General features: G+C 50.3%; 1 protein-coding gene across 1 annotated transcript in view; it reads left to right on the forward strand.

Moving 5' to 3' along the window:
* Positions 1 to 18,784, forward strand: part of LOC103599612 (receptor-type tyrosine-protein phosphatase N2-like) — a 68,857-nt gene that overhangs the window by 41,189 nt on the left and 8,884 nt on the right. Inside the window, exon 5 of the mRNA XM_008583765.1 lies at positions 16,716 to 16,795. Within this exon, the coding sequence (XP_008581987.1) occupies positions 16,716 to 16,795 (80 nt within the window). The remainder of the gene's footprint in view (positions 1 to 16,715; positions 16,796 to 18,784) is intronic.

Below are 18,784 nucleotides of genomic sequence, written 5' to 3' on the forward strand. Positions count from 1 at the left end.
CCATGTGGGATTCACGCTCTGTGGTCGTCACCTTTAAACTCCTGTACTTCCTCAGCCGGGGGCCTGCAAGTCACATGGCTGGTCCTGAGGCTGAGGGCAGGGCGTGGAGACTCTAGAAGATGATGCACAGCGGAGAGCTCGGGGCAGAGCCTGCGGTGGGAGCTTCCAGGACACCGTAGCTTGCAAGCTCATTCTGTCGCTGCTTTTACTGGTATCAGGAAAAACCTAGTCTGAGGTCTACCTCTGGCAGTGTCCGGATTGGCAAAAACCCACTCGATTATTTTCTCTCCGCTTTTGAATGCGCCTCCAGCATGAAGCATTGGGTGGTGCTGGCATTGTGTGTGGAACTGGACTGAGCCATAATGATGCTTCCCTGAGGGACTCTGGTTTCTGTAATGACACTTTGCTCCATGAGAGTTGCATCTTCGTCTTTCCCAGTAAACTATATGCAGCTTGGAGGCAGGGCCTGGGTCTGTATTGTCAGATACTCCGTGCTCAGTAAGGGACATCTTTGTATATATAATAAGTTATTAAAATAATAAAATGTTATTTAAACCAGGAAATGTAACTTTGGTGCCTGGAACAGTGTCTGGCCGGTAACAGGGGCTCAGTATTTCTTGAGTGAGAGAGTGAATGAGTGAACGAACGAATGAGTGAATGAGTGAATTAACTTGCTGTAAGACCTTGGGCAAATTACGTAAGCTGCCCTCCCCTCAGTGGCTCCTGTGCAGAGGAGGGTGATGACAGTGCCTGTGTCACAGCAGCTGTGAGGGCCAAAGGCTACGGGCAGATACTCAGCCTTGATAAAGGCAGCTTTTCGTACATAATAAATTATTAAAGTAATAAAATGTTATTTAAACCAGGAAATACGTGAGTACATGAAAAAGTTAGATTTATATTGAAATAAAACTAAGCGTTGTGGTAAAAGTATACATTTTATGACCTGTGTTGTCAGTACAGATACCCCCTCCTGGCTCTAATCTTATTTTTCTCCGTAGAGCAAAGCAAAAATTATTTTTCTCTCTTCCAAGTTTCCCACTGAGTCAGAGACGTTGCAGGCAGGTTCATTTCAGCAAAGCTTTGAAGCAGGCAGGCCAGGGCACGTTATTCAGGATTCACCTCCTAAGGGAAAGCCTGAAAGGACTGGAATTCTTCCATCCTGCAGGACAGGAACGGAAACCCACAATGCAGGACAGGAGGGGAACATCAAATTTCCTGTCAGGGGACCCGGTGGCCCTCCTTGCCCTGGGTGCTGGCCTGCGAGTGTTTGTTATGGTGCTTTATAGGCTGCACATTGGAGTATGTATAAAGGTACCCTTGGGAATTCAGCAGCCTAGGTGTCCAGAAAAACAAAACCAGAGCGAACCACCATGCCCAGAAGACCCTAAAATGATTTGGCCCTTACAGCTGGAGCCCCACGTCCAGTCTCAGGAGGACAGTTCTTGCTTCTCTGCCTTCACCACCGTTGTCCTGCACCTGAATGGACATCAGCCCAAACCTCTGCACGTCAAGAAAAAGCCTTAGTCATGCTTTTTAGATGAACACTTTTATTTATAAATGTTTGCCACTAATAATTCAGTTGTTTGTTAAATCTCTTAATCTTTAAGCACTGTGGGAGTGAAACTGTGTGGTATACTCATTTTCTTTCCTTTGGATAAATTCCCAGTAGTGGGATTGCTGGATCACAGGGTAGTTCTGTTTTTAGTTTTCTGAGGACTCTCTATATTGTTTTCCATAATGGCTGTATTAATAATAAGAGGAACTCTGAAAACTATACAAATATGTGAAAATTAAACAACATGCACCTGAATGACTCATGGGTCAATGAAGAAATTAAGATAAAAAAATTCCTTGAAACAAATAAAAATAGAAAGATAACATATTGAAAGCTATGGGTTGCTATAAAAGCAATACTAAGAGGGAAGTTTAGAACAATAAATGTCTACATCAAAAAAGTAGAAAGATTTGGGGCCGAGCCCATGGCGCACTCAGGAGAGTGCGGCGCTGGGAGTGCAGCAGCGCTCCCGCTGCGGGTTCAGATCCTATATAGGGATGACTGGTGCACTCACAGCGCTCACTGGCTGAGCACGGTGTGGCCGATCTCAAAAAGGACAAAAAAAAAGTAGAAAGATTTCAAGTAAACAGCCTAATGTTGCACCTCAAGAAACTAGAAAAGCAAGAATGAACCAATACTAAAATTAGTAGGTGAAATAATAAAGATCAGAGCAGAGCTAAACAAAACAGAGACCAAAATGTGTGTGTGTATATACATATGTGTATACATATATATATATAAGATCAGCAAAAGAAGTTGTTTTTTTGAAAAGATAAACAAAATTGACAAACCATTAGCTAGATTAACTAAAACAACAACAACAACAACAACAACAAAAAAAAAAACAGAGAAGACCCAAATAAATAGAATCAGAAGTGAAAAAGGAGACATTGCAGCTAATACCAGAGAGATACAAAGAATCATTAGAGGCTGTGATGAAAAGCTGTGCACTGTGCACCAACAAATTGGAGAACCTGGAGGAAATGGACAGATTCCTGGATACATATAACCTGCCAAGATTGAACCAAGATGAAATAGAAAACCTGAGCAGACCAATAACTAGGAACAAGATTTAATCAGTAATACCAGGGTACTTCAAAAAGTTCATGGAAATATTTGTATTGTCTTTCAATTCTATTTTTCCATGAACTTTTTGAAGTACCATTCTAAAAAGGCTCCCAACAGAGAAAAGCCCAGCACTGGATGGCTTCACTGCTGAATTCTACCAAACTTTAAGTGAAGAAATAATACCAATTCTTTCAAATTATTCTAAAACATTGAACAGGAGAGAATTCTTCCAAACTCAATGAGTCTAGTTTCACCCTGATACCAAAATCAGACAAAGACAGAACAAAAAGAGAAAACTGTAGGCCAACATCCCCGATGAACATAGATGCAAAAATTCTCAACAAAATACTAGCAAAGCAAATTTGACAACACATCAGAAAGATTATACACTATGATCAAGGGGGATTTATCCCAGAAATGTAGGTATTCTCAAATCAATAAATGTGATACATCACATCAACAGAATGAAGGACAAAAATCATATGATCATCTCAATAGATGCAGAAAAAGCACTTGATAAATTCGGCATCCCTTTATGATAAAAAACTCTTAACAAATTATGTATAGAAGGAAAATATCTCAACACAATAAAGGCCATATATGACAAGCCCACAGTGAACATCAACCAAACAGGTTATAGAAGGAAAATATCTCAACACAATAAAGGCCATATATGACAAGCCCACAGTGAACATCATACCAAACAGGTAAAAGCTGAAAGCTTTTCCTCTAAGAACAGGACCTAGACAAGGATGCCCACTCTCAAGAACAGGAACTAGACAAGGATGCCCACTCTCACCACTCCTATTCAACATAGTACTGGAAGTACTAGCCAGAGCAATCAGAGAAGAGAAAGAAATAAAGGGCATCTGAACTGGAGAAAAGGAAGTCAAACTGTCCCTGTTTATAGATGACATGACCTTATCTATTCAGGAAAAGTCAAGGAAATTTATTATGTGAGGCTTGTCTTTTTATTTAAACTGGCTTCAAAGTTGTTAACTGCTGTTCAGGCCAGGTTTATAGGGAAAACTATAGTCATATGTGTTCTATTAATTGTAGACCTTAAAGGCTGACTGGATATACATAGTCTTGTGTTCTGTGTAACTCATTGCTATATAGAAATAACAACTCCCAGATTAACTGAACTAAGTGGAACCCTCAACTGGCTGGAATTTTGTCGTGTTCTATGTTTTGGAAATGATTTTAAGTAAGAAGAAAAATAAGGTTTTGCAGAGATTTGCTTCCTGCCCCTCTTAACTGAACTATAAGTCTGACTATGTACTGAGTTCAGTATGTTATAATCCCTATGATTAGAGTGTCATGCAGTCAAAATTAATATTCATAAGATGACCTTGAAATACATGATTGTTAAGACACATCTATCAGTATGTTGATATTGTAAAGGCAGAACATTATATGTATTTTAAAATTATTTCAATGATGAAGGTCAGGTAGAGATAAAAGAGATTTCTAGAGTCTTCAGTCGAAGAAAAGACCATTTAAGCCAGCACTCTGGTTAATAAAGGGTTGGCTTGTTTCATCAGCCTTAAGTGACAGAATGGGAATATTCTAGAAAACAAGCAATATAAAATGTTAACATGGTAGAAGTCCCTTCTGTTCGTTAGTATATTCTATGACCATAAAAAAGAAATGAGAAATTATCAATAGGTGGTCAAGTGTCGAGCAGAACCACAAAGAGCTCAGGGACGAATGGACTTACATTTAAAACAGAGATAACTGCAGTTAGAATTATAGTGACAAAATCACTTCTTATCTACGTGCACGTGTATGGTTTGGTTAAATTGGTTAAAGATAGTTTAAGCAATTTAAAATTGGTTAAAGATAGTTTTAAATTGGTGAATTCTGCCAAGTCTCAGGGATATATCTTTTCCTATTATATCCAGCCTGATTTGGAATGGACTCCCAACAGAAATGCGTAGTTTGTTTCTCCTGATATATTCTCCCTAATGAGCCAGGTGATGTGTTTCTTGAGTATCACATCCACTGAGGTCTTCTAGGCTGGAGATGTGAGTGGGACTCTCTCCTTCACTACGGCAAGAAAGATTTGCATCTGGGTTTGAGGGTTCCACCTTTTGACATCTCTTCCACTACAAATAGGAGTCACCTCTCACAACAACTGGATGGTCCTCCAGGAGCAATGACTCGGAAATTATATTTGTGCTCTCAAGTCAAAAGCTTCTGACTGTTGGATGTGCCAGGCGCTGACGTGACCGTGGAATGACCCTCTCAAGATCTGCCCTGTAGTGACCATTTACATATCGAACATGAGGTCTGTATCCTAAGGTCATGGGGTCAGGACAGAGTCGAGATGGTATTACCCTTGTATCAGCTAAGTCTTTCCAGATGGAAAACAACGGGCAGCCTGCACAGAGCATGTGATGTGCTGGGGCTGCCTGAGCCTGTGCGTGGTGTCCTCGACTCAGAGAGTGCGTTTTGTAGAACTCAGAGGAGGAGCGGACCACTGTGGACTGGTGAGAATGAAGACCAGCAGCTGCAGTTCGGAGGGAAGTCCTGTGACATGTCAGGTCTTCTAGTCGACCATCCAAACAAGTCCCCAAGATTTGTCTTATCCCTATTTTGTAGGATAAATAGTGTGACATGCAGAAATCATGCAGTGAAGGAGCAGCAGCTATGCAGTTGGGTCATGAGCCTCTTCTGCTCCCGGGCCCATGTGGTCTCTACAGCGTTACATTGTAAAATGTGAGAGAGCAGTGAGGTTACTGACTTATGTGAAAATCCTTCAGCACAGGTGCCAGGAAATATGCATCCTCCTCATTCACTGATTCAGTAATTGCGGATTAATTTGTAACACCCAGTCCTGGAAGTGCACAAAGCTGAGCCACCCACACGTGCACGCTCCCAGCTGAGGCTGAGCGAGGCCACCCCTTGCCTGCGTGTTTCAGCTCACACTGTAAACAAGCGTCCTTTCCAGGGTCTGTTTACTGCCGTGCTTTTCACATTCTTTGGGTTGTTTGTTGGTGATTTTTCTGTTTAAAATGTCCCCAGTGCAGTGCTGAAGTGCTGGCTTGGGCTCTAAGGTGCAAGAAATCTGTGATGCACCTTGTGGAGAAACACGTGTTAGATGAGCATCATTCAGGCATGAGTTATGGTGCTGCTGGCCATTAGTTCAGCATTAATAATGCAACAGTATATATTAAATAAGGTGTCTTTAAATAGAAAAACTCATAAAACAAGGCTATGTATTGATCAGTTGACAGAATTGTTGTAGCAAGAAGCCTGCAGGAACCTAACCCTGTGCTTCCCCTGGGAGCAACACCTAAGTCAGCATTCACTGTTTCTCATTTCCGATGACTTTATAGAACATAACTTCCATGAATAATGACAACTGGCTGTGGTGTTTTCAGTAATCATTAGTTGACTCTGGATGAAAATCTGAAAGTCAACTAACAAAATTAGTATCTTTTTCCTAGTTAAACCTGGATATTTCCTTATAACTTAATGTTATCTTCCTTGTGTCTGTTGAATTATTTCTTCCTAATCTAAACCCCAGTTCTTTCTATTGTGCTGCTTTCTTTAGCCTCAGTACAGTTGGAAAGTATGTGTGCTGTGCATGACAATCTCCAGCTATTTATCAGTAAATGACCGTTTCAAAAAAAAAAACAACTTGTTTTCTCCCTGTGAGCTCCAGCACTAGATGCAATGCTTGCTCTCGGAGACTTTGGAAGTCCCTAGGCATCTGTTTTACTTTTTATTTTCTGATCAAACACAGGAATTCCCCTTTCTATGCCAGCAACACGTGCAGGATTTATTCCGATGTCCCTCAGTTTGTGGAGAACTGGAAAGCTAAACGAGATGGTTTGGACAGCGAAGCCCGAATGGTGCCGGGGCAGATGGCAGCACCTGCCTGAGCCTCGCCCACCCTAGGAAGCTTCCCACACAGACTGTGCCCCAGCCAGCCATTCTGCCTCCTGCCCAGGGGCACTGCGCAGACGTTGGGGACAAGTTCCAGGGCACATATGATTGTCCAAAGTCAGCAAACCCAGCAGGTCGACTCTGGAGGCTCTGGAGTTGCTCCGTCTAAGTCCCTGCTGGGGTTGGCCTGTGAGGACTGGAGTGAGGCAGGTTAAGAACAGACTGGGGCTTCCCCTGGGGACAGGATTCAGGCAACAGTGTTTGTGGAAAGCGGAGGGCATGGGCTGAGGCAGCTTCCCAGCGTTCTCGGACCCCTCGTCCCCCTGGGTGGGCTGCGGGCTGTCCTGGGGGCAGGTGGCGAGAGGGTGGCTCTTTCAAGTGAGGAAATGATTTCTGCCACACAGCAGATGTGCAAAGTGCTTCTGAGATTTACACTTGAGTGCTCTGAGACCCCTGACTGTCCGGTGGTCAGCAATCCCATCCCACAGTGGACAGCTCCAGCCTACGGAGCCCTGGACACCACACCCCAGTGGAGGCGGGATTTGATCTGGAGGGTCCAGGGGGCCCGATAGTTGGCCTCACCCCACCCTGTCCTCTTACCAGGTTCTTGACTCCACCACAGGAAAGAATTCAAGGGCAGGATCACAGTAGAAAGTGAGAACAGGTTTAATGTAATGAATGAGAGATAAAGACTTCACAGAGAAAGTGTGGTCCAGCTTCCGAGACTGAGCAGGGCCCACGCCGAGTTTAACACAGAAGCGAGAATTACACACTTAAAGCTCAGTACCGAGTGCTCCAGAGACTGGGCAGGGCCCACGCCGAGTTTAACACGGAAGCGAGAAACACACACTGAAAGCTCAGTACCAAGTTCAGGTGGCTACAGAGTGAGCAGCTGTTCCTGAAAGTGAGTCTGATACAAAGAGAAAGAAACGCACACTGCACAGACAGAGCATGGGCTGCCTCCAGGAGACTGGGCCACAGCCCCACCTTCTGCTGGGCTTTTATAGTGTATGTAATGAATATTCAACCAAGGGGGTGGTTCCCAGTTATGTAGCATTAGTCTTGCACGTGCTCAGTTGGTCTCTTCTTGGGCATGTTCAGTGGTCAGACCCTGTCATGTGCACCAGACTGGAGAACATGTCTGTGCTCTCCAGCACCTCTAGTGGAAGGTCATGCAACCACCACGGTGACATAACCCCTCTCTACTGAGCATGCCCAGCCACTGCACTTGCATAACCCAGCCCCTGTGGTCTCACCTTCCCAGCGTTGGTGCTGAAAATAGGTCTAACTGGCAACAGTAACTTTCCTCCAGGGGAGGGCCCAGAGGAGGGGACCTGAGACCTCAGGGAGTGGCTGGCAACCCAGAGGCACGTCCTGAAACTCGAGCCCAGGGAAACTGAGCACCTTCTGTATCATTAGGACAAAAGTGCTGACATCGGCCAGTGGTGGGCTTAGCAGTGGGGAGCAGCCTGGACTCCAGGGCTGTGCTGGGGACCAAGACCACCCCAGTTGGGTGGCCCACAAGGAGAACTCGGACTCAGCCTGTCACGCCCACAGCTACGATTTATTACAGAGGAAAGACACTGAGCAAAACAGCCAAGGGGAGAGGCACATGGGCGAATCCAGGGGGATGAGGCACAGCGTCCTGGCGTCTGCTGGTGGTGGAGCCACGCAGGACACCCTGATTCCTTCAGCAAGGGCTGGGACGTGTGTGAAGTGCTGCCCACCAGGGACCTGTGCCGGGGTCCTTGTTGGGGGCTGCTCACGTGGCACCCTCTGCTCAGTGTGCACCAAGATCCAGATGCCCAGAGGGAGTGCAGAGTTCAGCGCAAACCACATTGTTGGCACAGGCTGTTCAGGCACAGGGAGCCTCCCAAGATGAAGCTTCCAGGCGCTGGCCCCGGCCTGCCTTGCTGGTGGTCTTTCTAGCGTCATGCCCTCAGGGGCCCAGGAGAAGGACTTCCTGTGCCCTGGGGTGCAACAGGACTGAAGAGCTGAACACGTGAGGGTGCAAGAGCGTTTATGGGAGAGGCTCTCCCCTGCCCTGGACCTGCACGACTCGCCCACCATCCACGTGGGGGACCACAGCCGAAAGAAGCCCCGCAGGTCACAGGGAGGGTCCCAGCATGTGCCTTCTCAGCAGGGGCAGCATCACCTCCAGNGCAGGACACCCTGATTCCTTCAGCAAGGGCTGGGACGTGTGTGAAGTGCTGCCCACCAGGGACCTGTGCCGGGGTCCTTGTTGGGGGCTGCTCACGTGGCACCCTCTGCTCAGTGTGCACCAAGATCCAGATGCCCAGAGGGAGTGCAGAGTTCAGCACAAACCACATTGTTGGCACAGGCTGTTCAGGCACAGGGAGCCACTCCTGTCTGTTATGGAATGGTGGGGACCCTCCCAAGATGAAGCTTCCAGGTGCTGGCCACGCCTGCCTTGCCGGTGGTCTTTCTAGCATCACGCCCTCAGGGGCCCAGGAGAAGGACTTCCTGTGCCCTGGCGTGGGACAGGACTGAAGAGCTGAACACGTGAGGGTGCAAGAGCGTTTATGGGAGAGGCTCTCCCCTGCCCTGGACCTGCACAACTCGCCCACCGTCCACGTGGGGGACCACAGCCGAACGACAGCCCCGCATGAAGCTCCGCAGGTCACAGGGAGGGTCCCAGCATGTGCCTTCTCAGCAGGGGCAGCATCACCTCCAGCGCAGAGAAAGCTGGTGCTGGGGCACAAGTCCTAGATACCGCTGTGGACCACAGCCCTCCTGAGCCACGGCACGCAGACATGCCGTGGGTGGATGGAAGCTAACGGGAGAGTCTGCGGGGCTTCCTTAGGGGATCAGTAGTGACGAGAAGGCTGAGGAGCACTGTGCTAGGGAGGGAGAAGCCTGCGGTGACCGCGACAGGGCCTTGTGGTCTGGACCCCTGAACTGGCCTGAGGCGACGTTTGTTTCTTCTGTGGTGCCCTTGAACGTCTAGACAATGCTCGAGTCTCGGCGTGTTAAGGCAGGACCTGGGAAGGCTGTGTCCACTCCACAATAGGCTCTGAGGACAGGCCCCTCCCTGTCCCTCACCCAGTCGAGCCATGGGGCAGTTACACCCTGGAAAAGATGAGCAGCAGCGTGGTCTGGCCATGCAGTCGCATAGACAGTAAATAGAAGGCCCGAGGGCAGGAGGTTCTGGGAGGAGGGGAGGCCCGCGAGGCCGCGGGTGCTGCTGGGGTCTGTGTGCCTTCCTGCTTCATAGGAGGGGGTGAGTCACAGAGGGACTGCCAGCCTGTGGGGCCGCCAGCCTGAGGGGCCATCCCTGGTCTCGCCCCACGCAGTGTCCCCAGAGCTGGACCTTGCCTTCACGAGTTCACACAGAGCTGGCTCGCGGTCTCTAGGTCACCCTGGTGTTCCCATCTCTGGTTTTCTCTCCTGAAGGCACCTCCCCCCACCCCCACCCAGTGAGCCCCGCCCTGCCTCCAGAGTCGCTGCCTCAAGTGCACGGGTGCACCTGCCTCCTGCCATGTGACGAGCTCTGATCCAGCCCAGTGTCTCTCCTCCCTGGCAGGTAGGACATGCCAAGATGCCCACAAGGTCTGAGGATACGTGCTCAGCCAGTGAGACCCCAGGCAGCCGCTCCCACAGAATCGTGGGTTAATGCTCTTCTGAGCCTGCTTGGTGCATCCAGACCCCAACGCTGGCAGAGGGACTTGGAAGTTCCTTGGGGTCCCCGGCAGACCCAGGGGGGTCCCCGGCAGACCCAGGGTGCACCATGACCATGGCTCGACGTGATGCCCTAGAGCTGAGCCATACTCAGGAGAACCGAGCTCCCTGGTCCCAGGCAAGCGCAAGTCCTCAGCAGACGTCCACCGTCTGTGGTTGTCAGCAGCAACCACTGCAGCCTCCAGCCCCAGCCTGGAGCAGCATGGGGCGATGACAGCCTGGGCTGACATGCTGGAGGTGGTTTCAGGCCTGACGGTTCCCCTTCCTTGGGATTTCGGTGGTTTCTCTTTGGCTGTCAAGAAATCTACTTTGAGGGTGTCTCAATAACCCGTGCCTAAATGTGCCAAGTACCAGTGCCAGAAGATCTTTTCTGAATAGCACCTGTCCATATAGTGGGCCTCGGCCTCCTTCTGTGGGACCCTTTTGACATCCTATTGGTCTGTCTGAAACGAGATCAGTGGTGCTGACCACAGGCTGCCCCTCACGAGAGCCCTGGGAGGTGACAGAACCAGGTGCCGCATCCCCGGATGTCTGGGGTGTGGGACCCACCCGGTCTGGAGCCAGCACTGAGGGGCCAGCCTTGTGACAGGGTGTCCCCTGAGCAGTGAGCAGCCACCCGCTTTGCTGGGTCCTGGTGAACGGGAGTTCTGCTCTTCCCGCCTCCGAGAAGCCCTGTCGGGGGATGGGAGCAAGCAACACGGTGTGAAGCCACAGGGAGCAGACTGGGGGCACACCACTGTGCACCACCGCGCAGGAGGGTGGCTCACAGCCCAGGCGCTGACTTTACCCAACAGGAACGCATCCTCGGTCGGCTGTCGAGGGGGAGCCTCCGAGCCTCTCAGAAGCCTATCCTTGGACCAGGGATCTTCATGCTGAGGCTGTTTACTCGCTGGACTGACGACATTTGCCTTAATTAGCGAGCTTGGGATGCCTGGGAGGAGAGACCGCCTTGGCGCTAGCTCCAGGCAGCAGCAAGGGTCGCCTCGCTTGAATTCCAGACAGGACTCCTGATTGTGTCCCACACAGTTGCTCCATCTCCTGATCGATCCGAGTTGTAGCAGCTGAGCTTGGGATGCCTGGGAGGAGAGACCGCCTTGGCGCTAGCTCCAGGCAGCAGCAAGGGTCGTCTCGCTTGAATTCCAGACAGGACTCCTGATTGTGTCCCACACAGTTGCTCCATCTCCTGATCGATCCGAGTTGTAGCAGCTGCACCAGGATTGAGTAGAGGTGACCTCAGAAGTGGAACTACCGTGCCAAAAAGTCGCCTTACTTCTCAGAAACAGCTTCACATTCAGATGCTGAGAAGGGAAAAGAAAATGAGAGAGTAGCGGGACCAGAGTAAGTGGCATCGTGACGACACAGTGGTGGAAGTCCCCAGCAGGGCCCACACCCTGGCCCGCAGCCAGCGACCTGCACACACGGTGCCCTGTGTCCTCAGCTCTGTCTGTGAGGTGTCCGCGTTCTGTCTGTGGCGTCGGTCTGAGCAGGAACAACCCAAGCGTGGTCACTGTCTGTGTGTCTGTGCGTGTCAGGCTGACACCGTCCCTTGGCTGGCTTGGCAGCCCGTGTGACCCATGTGGCACTGTGTGGTGCAGCTGGGGGAGTGCTGAAGACCACTGCCAGTCAAGCACGCCCTGGCAGGTGCCTTCAGTGTGCAGCTGTGTGTCATGCACAGTCACCTGGGCAAGGTGTTCTGGAGCAGGAGGCTGTCCTGAGACTTTCCTTGCTGGCGTCACAGCCAGGGCTGGATCTGGGGTCGACCTGCCCCATGCACAGTTCTGGTCTTTGGTGAGTGTGTGACAGCGAGGTTCTGGGGAATTCTGCTGCGCTGCAGGCTCATTCTTTCTAATAGGCCTCTAATGCCTTGCATTTCAATAGGCAGATCCACACTTCATGCCCCAAGAATACCTGAGAGTCTTCCAGATAGATAATGGCACGGCCTGGCAGAGTGTGACCTGCCGCCTCTGCTCTGGCTGAAACTGTCTCGCCTCTGTGCTCGGCACTTTCATAACTGCATTGGGCTCTGCGGCGTGCTTCCTGCCGCGCTGCTCCTGCTGCTCCTGCTGCTCCTGCTGCCTGTGCATCTGCAGGTGCCGGTGCCTCATGCTGCACACCCCGCCGGGCCTGAGCTGGGCCTCACACTGCTGCCGCCTGCTTCTGGAATGCTCTTCCACGAGGGGGTCCAGGAGACGGCGCCCGCTCCTCAGCCAACTTTCCACGGAACATGGCAGGTGGAAAGTCAGGAAGAGGAACATGCCAACGGGCTCACAGCTGGAAGCACCATTCCTGGGGGATTTAGGTGCCCTCGGCTGCAAATCTCACCTGAGCTGATAATGCATGTAGGCCCGCTGGCCGCGCTGCCTCCTAGTTGCTCTGTTGACCAAAACTCCCTTGCTGTTAGGGAGGGACTGCTCTGCGTGTGCACCATTCCTGGGGGATTTAGGTGCCCTCGGCTGCAAATCTCACCTGAGCTGATAATGCATGCAGGCCCGCTGGCCGCGCTGCCTCCTAGTTGCTCTGTTGACCAAAACTCCCTTGCTGTTAGGGAGGGACTGCTCTGCGTGTGCCCCTCGGTGATGGAGGACATGGCCTCAGAGGCACTGCCGGAAGGAAGGGCGGTGTGGGCGGGCCCGGCCCTCCCCTCAGCCACCAGCCCCAAGTCATGTCTGCACAAACCCTGTAATCGCCTGTCTCTTCTAAACACGACAGAAGAGAGAGCGTTGTGTGGCTGAAGGTAGCAATATGGAAATAAAAACCGCAGCAGCAGCAGCTCTGGCTTCCAGCTGAAGGGGTGAGTCACTGTAAGTTCAGTCGTGTACGTAGCAGATCATTAAAGGAGACGTGCATTTTCCATCAGGAGCCTTCCCCACACATCCCATAATGTTCTGCCTGCCTCGACTGGAAGAAAGATCCACCCACGGTGCAGACAGGCACTCGAGACGGCTGCTGCACACCAGGTGTGAAGTCTTACATGTCGAAGTCCCCACACACCATGTTCTTGTGTTGTGCTAAGCGTTTTCCTGTGGCTGATATTTTAAATATCTTCCCAGTGGCAGTAGTGACCGTTCCTCTCCTGGTCAGCCTGCCGGTGCCCCTGCTGGACGGAGTGGCCATCACACAGGCTCCGAGGACACATCTGACTGTTGTCAAGCAGCCCTGTGATCAGGAGCACCAGCGCTCATTACAATATAAAGACAAACCGACTTAAAATTAGCTCCAAGGCTCATAAAGCAAAGGACAGGGACATGAATCTGTCTGGATCGCCGCTGTAGGGAGCTGCGTGCGTTTGCAGTGGTTCTGGCGGTTCCTCTGTGTGGCGCTTGCCCCTGTGGTCGACTGAGTCGCCCCATAGTGCACTCTTGCAAGCATTTATCCAACAAATTCTCATTTTGTTTGGGGTCTGGTGTTTTCTGGCTGTGGATCCACGGGACATGCAGTGCCTGGGTCCAGCGGTGCTCGTGGAGAGGGTAGTTTGTGGAGTGTTTTGTTCTGGAAGGCCCGAGTGGGGACGTGTGCAGGACCTTTGGCCTGAGGCCTCTGGGCCTTGTGTTGGCCGCCGCACAGCGCTGCCCTCTCACCGGCCTCCCTCCTTCCTGTCCCTGACCCTGCTCAGCAGCAGCGTCTCTATCAGGTGACTTTACACGCATTTGTGACAGGAAAAGCAGAGCCTCCAAGGCCAGACCAGGTCCAGATGTCCTGTGGGTCGCACTCCATGTTCCAGCTGAGTAAACTGAGTTGTAGCCGGGTTGACAGGCTCAGTGGAGTCACTAAACAGCGACACCGGAATCGAACTCAGAGCTGGGGCCTCTGTAGAAAGGCTTTTCACACCCCCACGTGTCAAAGTGACAGTGGGTTTTTGGGGAAGAGCACGTGCACGTCCGTCAGGGAAGTCGTGCAGCCAGGGTCTAACACTGACGCTCTGAGTCTCCTCTAACGTGGGTTGATTGTTCCCTTGCTGGATTCTTGTGGAAGGGCCTCGGCCGGGCCCAGCACATCGTGGAGACAGGGTGAGTGGTCCCGAGGGTGCTCACGGCTGTGCTCGCTTGGGCTCCCGTATACGAGGCTCGAGGCTCCCCCGCTACAGGGGCCGCGATGTTTGGTTCCTCACGCAAACGCACAGCTGGTGCGCCGTGTGGGCCTGTCCTGTGGGTCCCACTGGGCGTGTACAGGGCGGCAGGTGCCTGGTGGCTTTTCTATGACACAGGGGTGCTGGGTCTTTGAACTCTGAGAAACCAGGAAACTCCTCATCGTCTTTGGAGAAAACATCTGAGGGAGAAATTAGGCTTAGGAAATTCGTGTCTCACCAGTCAAGGAACTTTTTAGATGTGGTTTAGATTCAAAATTTCCCAGGAACTGTCTGATAAGCCTGAAGTCCTGCTGCTGAGGCCTGTGCTGTTCCTGCTGGTCTGATGGTGAGTGGCACTTCTCAGGTCAGTAAGGGCATGCTCTTAATTTTAGAAAACCCCATTGAACTCAAATGTCTGAATCAGTCAGAAGCATGAAACGATCCTGTGCAATGTGAGTAAGGCCTTGGCAGGAAACATCGTGCATGACCTCAAAGGGCCAATCATACCCGTGGGAAACAAGAATAATCTGTAAAATAATTCATATGCCATTAAAGTGCTGCATATCAGTGTACTTTCTAGAAGATTTTGGAGGAAGGGAGTCTGTGCTTCCAGGAGAAAGGGGGGCTCTGAGCGGGCTCTGAGTAGCAGGTGGAATTTAACATTCATGAGAGAGAAGAGGAAGCATCGGTGGCAGAACTACTGGCCTGAGAAAGGGCAGAAATAGCACCAGCCGGCTCCTGTGGTCCAGGGCGGGAGCCGGCCTCTGTCCATCGGAGAGGTTACAGCAGGGACTGACAGGAGAAGTCTCTGCGGGTCACTTCAGAGAGATGGGCCTGGGAACCAGAGAGCGGCTTCAAACCCAGCTGGGGCCAGGAGACGGTAGGCCCTGCCCAGGGGTCAGCCCATGTGTGTGGCTTCCGAGGATAATCCCCCAGGTGCCACATGCAGTGGAGCTGGAGCTTGGGAGTCACTCAGCTCTGCCACAATGCGGCCTGAGCTTGGACCAGAATGACAAAAGTGGTGGACACGATGGCATTTTCTGGAGTTTCAGCAGAACTTGGTGACTGTCTGGGCATTTCTGGCGTGAGGGAATGTCTAAGGCCGCAGCCTGGTTTGCTTCTCAGAGCAGGAGTGGACTTTAGGGAGGTCTCTCTGAGCTTGGAGTGATGCTGAGACTCCTGTGTGGAGGATCCCACGGGGACACGGGAATGCCAGCCCGTGATGGTGTGCATGGGCAGAGGCCTGTGCAGAAAGCTACCCGGCCAGGAAAGCAAGCCTGGACTCCTGCAGCAAGAGGGCCAGACGCTGGGGCTGAGGTGCCCTGAGCACAGGTGGTATTTGAATCCACAGATGCGTGTGAGGCTTAAAGGAAGAGGACTTAGGTGTGGAACCCGCACGACTGAGACGTGGCAGGCTCCCCTCTGGAGGAAGGAGTGTCGCCAGCCGAGGGGGCGGGAGGCTGATAAGAGGAGGTGGCCTCTGGTACCGGCATTTCGCTCCCCTGGCTGTGTGTCCACTCTTTGGCAGCAGCGTGGGGTTGGAGTCGGGATGCTGCGGGGCCCTGGAGCGATGGTACTGGGAGGGCAGAGTTTGCAAAGCTCAGATGGAGGCAGGCACTTCCGAGCCGAGGAGTCAGGGGACAGGCTTCCCAGCTGCCTTCTCCCTCCTGAAGTCAGTCCTCGTCCCGTCTCTGGTCTGTTAGGGGCATTTGTGCCTTAGGAGATGTTTAAGGAGGTCATTTCTGTGAAGAGCTGTGTGCCCCTCTGCTTTCCAGGACGGACCTTGAGTTCCTGCCCTTTTGAGATGGCCGTAGGTGCAGTAGCCAGTTCCTAAAGCCTGTGAGGTCTTCAGATGGATTAAATTGGTAAAAGAGGGATGTATTTTTTCAAAATGGTGTTCCACACAGTGTTTAAAAAGCTCCAAACAATTTTGATAATTCCTGTCTAGCAATTAATTCCCTGCCAGTGGTTTCTATACCGAATAGTTCCTAATGACTTTGGTCGTGTTTCAAACGGTTCCTGTCAAGAGAGTTTTTAAAACGCTCGTCTCTTTTTTCTCTGCTGTTGCGGCATCTGCTCCCTTGGGAACCAAACACTAAAATCTGTTTCCATAACAATTTTTCTTTTTCCTTTGCAAGAATATCTGCCTGCTATTGTTGGGTTATTGGGCTGATATGAATTTTTTATAAGAGCACACAACACTGTCGTGTGTGCTGTAGAAAAACAAAGCCTGTCAATAGAATTGCTGAGAAATGGAAGCGAGGAGGCCTGGTGTCAGAGGAGCAGACACTCGCGCAGGTCACACCTGGAGCAAACGGCGTCCTCGGGCACCTGTATTTTTCTGGATACCTCAGTTTTTTCCACGTAGCTCTCTGAGGAGCAACACTGAATGTTGACTTAGTTACAAACTCATTCTTAAATGATCTCTTGCAGTGTTCTGGGACCAGCAGTGACCTTCAAAGTGAGCGCCAATGTCCAAAACGTGACCACGGCAGATGTTGCAAAGGCCGCAGGTAAGGCCGTTCACGCGCGTGCACACGTGTGCACACTGCAGCAGGGGCAGAGCGAAGCCACGCAGGACAGGAAGGAAGTGCACAGTTCCTGGGAAGGCCGGTGTCTCACGAAGGAGACAGAGGGCACTGCAGGGCGACCTCAGGCAGGTGACACACCTGGCACTTCACTGTTGGGGTAGGGACAAGGTCACCCAGACGCACAAACCTGTCTTTGGGTAGAAGGTGGGAGACCACAGGCCTGTTTTGAGAGAGGAAAAGGCTAGCTTTTGGAGTGGCAAGGGCACTGTGTCTGCCGTGACTCAGCGTGAACAGAGCAAGTGCAGTTTTGGTCAGTTTTCATCTTGTACCAGAAGCACATGCTGGCCCCACCTGTTCCCATTGCAGAAGAGACCTGGTGCAGGACCTGGTACAGACCGACCCTGATGCTTTCGCTATTTAGGTCCCATGCTCTGGGCATCCCTAGGTGCCCATGTTTGAGACCTGTTTACTGATAGAGCTGGGGTGCTCCTTGTTATACGATCAATATTTGTCATTGAGTGAAAAACACAAAGCTCACTAACTAGAGTCTCGAGGAACAGGACAGGGTGGTGGACACAATCCTTGTGTTTCCTAAACATGACAATTTTTATTTTAGCTTATTGAAAACTCGTATAAAGCGTGTCATGTAATCTTTCTGACGAGTAAGAAAAATACAGAAAACATAACAGAACCTTAGCCTGATGCATTTCGGTACTCTTGGTTGACTCTAGGCAGGACACTTTCATGTTATAATCATTCATAAGAGATGTGGCCAGATGCACTGGCCAGGCACAGTAGAAAATGATGCTTGTTTTAGCCAATTCTTTACGTCGCTAAACCGATGCACTACTTTTTACTGAAATTTAAGTCTTTTTTTCCAGCGTAAAATGCAGCAAACATTCTGGTTGACTTATAGATTTGGATGTTCAGTCCCCATTAACTGAGGCTTCCCTGTGTGGGCGTCCTACTAACCTAACGTTATCCAGTGACAGTAAACAAGGCACAGAACAGTCACCGCATCCTGTTTAATGGAATAGATTACTGGTCTTATCTATTTGGGTTGCTGTTGGTTTTTATTTATAGGATATCTTTGTGCCCTTAGTAATTCTTATTTGCTGAAGGTAGCGAATTTGGGAGCTAAGAATTTTGGGTTAAAAAAGAATTCTTTGCAAAGTTGTAGCTAACTCCAGCAACATGGCAGAGTTGAGCTCTGTGGGGAGCCAGACCTCCCAGGCTTCATGTCAGCCCACATTCTGCTGTAAGCTCAGGTATGACTTGGTGAAGCAGTCCAGTACGTCACGTCCGCCGAGCGGTTCAGTGTGGTCCCAGAGAAAGGAAGTCAGCAGGTTGCGTACTAAATACCCTGCCACCTGACAAGGAGGGGAATTTTGATGTTAATGGCCTCAAGCCCTCGTGAGCTACAGGCTACCTCCTTCCCTTAGTAGTAGAAAGGAAGTCAGCAGGTTGCGTACTAAATACCCTGCCACCTGACAAGGAGGGGAATTTTGGTGTTAATGGCCTCGACCCCTCGTGAGCTACAGGCTACCTCCTTCCCTTAGTAGCATCTATTTTACTGTCCAGTTCCTCAACATAAGTGATTATTGGATATTCTTAAGACCAAGTCAGTTCTCTATCAGGTTTCTCTGCAGAAATGCATAAAACAGTTGTCTCACAATTGACAATTCATTCCAGTACCAGGAAGTAATCCTTTGAAATTACATTTGCTAGAACTTAAGGATGCCACAAATGGAATAAAATTAAACGCAATGCAGTCTTTTTACCTTGAAAATATCCTCACAGACAATGGCCTTTCCTTTATTTTATTGCTTTCTAGAGAAAATGAGGTTGAGTATTGAAATCTAGTCTCTTGGTTATTTCAAATGTTGTATGTTACATACCAAAGTGCTATACCAAGGGGAAATTACATGTACTCATCAAGTGTATATTTGAATCTTGTATAAACAACTTCCT

Source organism: Galeopterus variegatus, unplaced genomic scaffold (genome assembly GCF_000696425.1).
Source record: "Galeopterus variegatus unplaced genomic scaffold, G_variegatus-3.0.2 Scaffold100, whole genome shotgun sequence".
In the NCBI taxonomy this organism is placed as follows: domain Eukaryota; kingdom Metazoa; phylum Chordata; class Mammalia; order Dermoptera; family Cynocephalidae; genus Galeopterus; species Galeopterus variegatus.